The sequence below is a fragment of the Capsicum annuum genome, chromosome 12 (assembly GCF_002878395.1).
Source record: "Capsicum annuum cultivar UCD-10X-F1 chromosome 12, UCD10Xv1.1, whole genome shotgun sequence".
NCBI classification, from domain to species: Eukaryota; Viridiplantae; Streptophyta; class Magnoliopsida; order Solanales; family Solanaceae; genus Capsicum; species Capsicum annuum.
Window position 1 is genome coordinate 219,745,019 of NC_061122.1, and position 6,451 is coordinate 219,751,469.

General features: G+C 32.2%; 1 protein-coding gene across 1 annotated transcript; it reads right to left on the minus strand.

Moving 5' to 3' along the window:
- Nucleotides 1-2,845: 2,845 nt before the first annotated feature.
- On the minus strand, nt 2,846-3,772 carry LOC124889758. The gene is made up of 2 exons (XM_047401733.1): nt 3,358-3,772; nt 2,846-3,315 (listed from the first exon to the last, which is right to left on the minus strand). Exons 1-2 carry the CDS (start codon nt 3,770-3,772, stop codon nt 2,846-2,848), a joined length of 885 nt encoding a protein of 294 aa, XP_047257689.1.
- Between the last annotated feature and the right edge of the window lie 2,679 nt (nt 3,773-6,451).

Consider the following 6,451-nt stretch of genomic DNA (forward strand, 5'->3'; position numbering starts at 1 on the left):
ATGCTTAATGATGGTTATTATCACTTCTCAGTGAATGTTCATATTTTTCAATCATGTTTGAACTATTTCTATTTTATTTCATTACTCTGTTATACAATTAGGAATTTTACTCTATTTTTGTTATTTTCAATTACTTCGTCATGGCTACATCATTTTTATTCATTAACTTTGACCTTTTTGTCATTTTATTATTTTAATCATTGATAATCGTTTGAATTACTATGTATGATTTTGATATGCGTTCAGTGACTTTGTTAATTTTTCATCATTTTTCATTGTTAATAAATATCATTAATTATATGGCCGATGAAAATATCTATCCGTCGGATAATTGAGGCCACTCCATTACAAATGACAGATTTTATTTTCAAAAGATTACTATTTTATATCAAAATAAATGCTTGGTCAATGACATTATCTCTCCGTCTGGATATTTGAGGTCATCCCATTACAAAGACGGATTTTACTTTCCTAAAATATTATTTTACATCAAGGGCTGACGCATGGCCGATGAAAATATCTTTCCATCGGATTTTTGAGGCCACCCCATTATAAAAGACGGACTTTATTTTCTCAAATTTATCTATTTTATTATCAAAATAAATATTCTTGGCCAATGACATTATCTCTCCATCGAAAACTTGAGGCCACCCCGTGACAAAAGATGGATTTTTATTTCTCAAAGTTTACTTATTTACATAAAAAATAAATGCTTGGTCAATGACATTATCTCTCCGTCGGACACTTGAGGCCACCCCATTACAAAGATGAACTTTATTTTTATCAAGTTTATTTATTCATATCAAGTATCAATACCATGACCTATGAAGAAATTCACTGTCGATTTTTGAGGCCTTCACAAATAAAAGGACGGACATTACGTAGTAAAAATAAACAACGGGCAATGACGAAACTTTTATAACACCACGACACCACAAAAGGTTTTATGATTCGTATCTTGGCAAGGCAATTTAGGATGTACGATTAGTCGAGCAACCTCTTCGTAGCCATGACGAGTCTAAAACTTAATCCGAGCCCATTTTATAACAAGACACTATTTTTATATGTACATCTATATGTACATGTGTGTGCACATAATTTCACTTACTTTAATGATTATTTCTTCATTACTTTATCAAGCACTTATACATAATTCTCGAGCTTTATTTTTGTAGTTTGTTTCTCGTTTGTATACTTGAACATAAAGATAAAAGATAGTAGAAACTTTATTTTTTGGGTGCCGGGGAGGGGATATTATTTATTTATATAATCTCATCGCTTTTAAGAAAAACTTAGGCTTAATATTTATATAAAAGAATCAAGTTAATCAAGTGATTCACGAATTATGTAGTCTTTTCTTCTCAGATAAATTTTACTTTTTCGTAATTTTAATCAAATAAAAATATTACTTGTAAATACCTTTTCTCTTTATGGCACATCAAAATATATTTCTTTTCGTACATCCTAAAATACTTTTCTTTTTCACGTGTAATTTATACATTTTTATACATATCTTTTACATGTTTTTATGACAATAGATTTTATTTATATAGTTAATATACATATACTTTTACATAGGTTTAAACATTTATATTTTTTCAAAAAAATTATTTTACACTTAATACACATACACTTTAACATTATTTTAAATATTTATACCTCTTTCCTCATTGATAAGTTTAGCCTAGCTGGGTACCACGTTTGTGGATCCTAAATGGTGCCTAACCCCTTCCCTTGGGGATAATTTGAACCCTTACCTAGAGTCTCAATAGGTTTTCGCAGACTAAAATATTAGCTATATGCATTGACAAATAAATAGGTTTTCTTATTTTCCTTTAAAAATTAGGTGACGACTCTATACAAATTTCAATTCTTTTAGAGTCCATAACGTCATGTTTTCTTTAACCTTGGTAAAAACAGGGTATTACACTTGGTACCCCAGGCCCTCTACAATATAATCGACCCCCTCTTTGATAATTTGGGATATTCAAGCTGGGTTTTGTATGAGGAGCACAACTGGTTGGTCCCCTATCATGACGCAGTGGGTTATTATTTTCCCTTCTAGTGCCAGCTCCGCCCATGAGGTTGGTATCCAGTTGGCTGGTGCCGGATTTATTTTGGAGAAGAGTGGCTCCTTTAGAAATTGAGCATTGCTGGATGATGGGTTCGCCATTGATGATCTGATTTTGGCTCTTAATGCTACGAGTGTTTTTTTGGATGGGGTCTTGATTATTCAAAAGGACGGGGGAATTAATGGTGGAGTTATATGACATGATTGTATTGGTCATGTCAAGAGGATTAGGGTGATGATGATCCCTATTCTTAATGGAGTTACTCTGCCCAGAAGATGCAGAGACGGGGAGGAATGAGGGGTTACCCCCTGGGGAGGTGGGCAATGTGCCTCATTGGAGGTGAAGGTATTAAATGAGGGGTTTCTCGAGATACGATAAACGTGTTTGCCTCTGGTAGAGGTGTTGACCTCTGGGTCTTTTGGCTGCATGTGTAGCAGGTGAGGTGGTCCCCGCTGGGCCATAGAGGACTTTCTATTCCCTCTTTTTTGTTTTTTAAATATTTAATAGCTTGGGGGATATTGTTATTATTATTATTAAGATTACTGTCGTCAGTTTCTCCACATTTTCTGTTAACAAGAGTAGACCACATTTTCTGTTAACAAGAGTAGAGGGTTCCTTGGTAGTACCCTTCATGACAGTATCCAGTGACTCTGCAATGGTCTTGAAAGTATTAGGATTAAGAAACTTACCTTTGTCTGCATCGTACACCTTTACCTGCGTATGGTTATTCCTGTTAGTCTCTTTCCCTCCGTGCGTGTTTTGGGCTCTTTTGGTCATTTGTTTCCTTTTAGGAAATTGTACTGTTTGCCATCCCTCTTTTTCAGTTGTTCCCTTGCTGGTGGAGGCCAGGCAGGTGTTTGGGTCATAAAGGGTTTGGAGGGTTGAGATATAACATTTGGGCAATTTGTGGATGTGTGGCCTAACCTTCCACATCCTGTATATAAAATTCCTTCACCCTCATATACCATGCTCTGTTTATGGGTTCCCACCATGACAAATTTTTTGACGGGTTCATGAAGTGGCGCTTGGATGTAAATCCTTGCATATCTGCCCCTTAATGTTGCTGAAGTACACACGTCTATCCATAGTTGTGTCCCAAAGTGATTACCAATTCTCTCAAGGATGTTTCTGTCATAGAGTTCAGTTGGTAGTTGCGGTAGCCTAGTCCAAATTGCAGAGTGTGTCTGTGTAGCTTCCTCAGGGACAAAGTTAGGTTCCCATTTTCGCACAGATAGGAATTTTCCTGTAACAAATCAGGGACCTTCGTGCAGCACTTTATACATACCCTCAGGGTTGTTGAATTTGTCCACATAGTAGTCATATCCGAGATCGATCAATGTGAGCGGCTCGGTTAGCTTCCACAGTTTCGTCAATTTAATTTTTAAATAGTTGTGGGCCAATTTCTTATTGAAAGCTTTTACAATCACTGAGAACTTCCATGGGGCGTAAATCCGTTCTTTGTCTTTCTTGCTTAGATTCACCACACCCTCAGGGTCTTGAGGTATCATTGGTGCTTTCCCTTTATCAGATGCCACAAATGGCCTATTCAGGCTGGTCTCCTTATTCAGAAGGACAACTTTAAATGAGTCTTTGATTGTTTCTTTCGATAAGTCTGTGTTACTTTGTGTTTCCATGGGATCCAGGGGATCTGGTAGAGAAGGGGGTAAGGGAGGTATTTTCAGGACATGGTGGTCATCCATGGTGCCCTGCAAAGGGGGTCTGCCTTTGCTGGGAGAGAGAAAAAGTTGGTTATAGCGGTACTATTTTAGCAAGCTATTTCATTTTCATTTGGCCACCTCTACAACATAGTTTATATATTTATACAACCAGTTGATGCTGTGTTAGTCCTTTTGTTGTTGGCTTATATAATAGAGAAAATAAAGTAACTTAAGTTTTTAATCTATTCCCACAATACAGGGATTCAATTGGACCCCTTCCTTCTAATTAGCTCCGCCCATCTTTATTTTAGATAAATTAACCAATATTTTCATATGCTAATTTGCTACACAGTCACATATTATTTGCTATATGATCAATCCATCAATCAAATGTTCTTCAATCAGAAACTAGTTATTGGGGCTTCATTATAGTAGACTTGATGAAACAACTAATCATGATAGTGTTAGAAAATATTATGTATACATAATTTCAATTAAGCAGTTAGGAGTTTCAATTATACATCATATTCTTGATAGATTGAAGTATTTTTAGTTTATCTGGAAAGGAATACACATTTATATTGATTTGTAGTGCATCTGTTCAACACTTGAGGTGGGTTATGCCTTACGTTTCTTTGAAATTAGCTTGGGTGAAAACTTATCGTATAAAATATGCTATGAATTGGATAAAATATTAGGTTGAATTAGCTATAGTGATGTCCGAGATGGACTTTTTGCCAATGTGTGGCCAGAATTTGGAAGGACTATTTCGTAGGAAAATTTTACTATGGCCTCATGCACCACCTCATATTTGCATGAGGTCCCTATTATTTTGACACATAAGGTTTGTGGCCCCACCACTTAAAGTAATTTGCATTTTTATATTCTTTTATTTTCTAAATTTTTTTTTTTGGACAAATCACTTTTTTTCTTTTCCTTTTTCTTTTATGGGGTTAACTTTTATTTACTATTTTTTTTATTTTTCTTTCTTTGTCTTTTTCTTCAATTTTTTTCTCATGTTTCTGTACTAAATAAATTGAAGTTTTTATTATTTTGTTTTTATTTACTCCTAATTTTTATTTGTTGGTATTTATAACCGAATTATTTTTTTTCACTCGACTATGGTGGTAATTTATATTTTTAATTATATTCTCTTAATTTTTTGTTAGCATAAAGAATTTTGGATATTGAAAATTTAAAATTAAATTTCATAAGTAATAAATTTATCTTTCGTAAGTCTATATGATATTATTTATTATGGTTTAATATTATTAAAGTCATCTCTAATATTTAGAAATTAAAGAATCATCACATATTTTTTATTGTAAAGGGTATCTCTTGTATAATAAAATTTAAAGCTGATAGGATCAAAAAATGGAGTGGGTCCTACATAAATCTAAATATTGTTTTTAATTTTCTTTATACTCTTTTCCTAAAATTTTAGAGTTGCCCCATCATTAAATAGACATAAAGAATTAAATTAAAATATCTTTCAGAGTACATTTGAATAGGATTAAAATCTGATCAAATCAACTTTTAATCCCTTTTTAACCTTTTTAGATGTGTGGTAGAATTAAAAAGTACTTAAAAAATATTAAAATTTGATTTAAAAAGGGCAAAAAGTGAGACATCGGGTACCCCCAATTTGTTACTTTTTAGATTAAAATTCTCTTTAGTTTGACCTAGACATTTACCTTCTTATTACTTATATTTTCTCTAATTTCAACAATACTCTAAATTTGCAGCCCTTATATATATTGTTTTTCTTTATTTTTCTCTTTGCTTTCTCTTTGCCTCTTCTCTCCATCTCTTTCTTCTAGTTCCCTCTTCACCCTTTTTTTTTGAATTATTAGAATTAAAAATTATATATAATTTAACTTATTTATGGTATTAGCAACTTAAAACATATTTAAGTCATTTTGATAATAAAAAAGTGTTTAACAACCTTTGTTTTTCAAGAACATCCACAACTTCTTTTCAGTTTCTACACTTCTATCCTAACATTTATCTGCTTAATTTCTAAACACTTATTTTCAGCTTTTAAACACATAAATTAAAGAATTAGTTTTTACTCCTATCCCAATGGAATCTTAATCGATCTTAAATTAAAAGCATATAAAATATATTAAAGTATTTTTTAACTTTTGTGATTTTAAACATGTCATGTAAACAATAAAAATTAAAAAGAAATAGAAAATGAAAAAAACATTCTTTTTTAAATGAACTTATAGAAAAGTGACATAAATAAATTAAAACAAAAAAATACTATATAAATTTCATTTGGTTGCAAATATCTACAAGTAAGAATTAGAAAGATAAAAAGATTTTTAATTTGATTAGTTTCATGAGCACGAAAAAAATTGAAAAGTAAAGACAAAGAAAGACAAAAAAAAACAGTAAATAAAAATAAACTCTAAAAAAAAAAAACAAAAAAAAAAGTGATTTTTAAAAAAAAAAAAAAAAGAGAAGGTAACAGAATATGGAGAGAGAAAGGAAGAATTGTTTTGATAGACGGGCCCACAAAGCCTATGTGTCAAATAATAAGGGCCTCATGCAAATACAAGGTGGTGCATGAGGCCCATAGTAAAATTTTCCCTATTTCGTATATTGTATTTTAGGTTCATGCATTATTCTATATATATATATATATGGGGAATTGATTTGTCATGATGGGAAAGATATGGAAAATCAAGGGTTGACGAATAGATGTGACCTTCACGC

Coding starts and splice junctions, on each gene's coding strand:
- LOC124889758 (XM_047401733.1), bottom strand. CDS start 3,772: ATGGATGACCACCATGTCCTGAAAATACCTCCCTTACCCCCTTCTCTA. Junction 3,316..3,357: donor CAAATTCAACAACCCTGAGG/GTATGTATAAAG, acceptor GATTTGTTACAG/GAAAATTCCTATCTGTGCGA.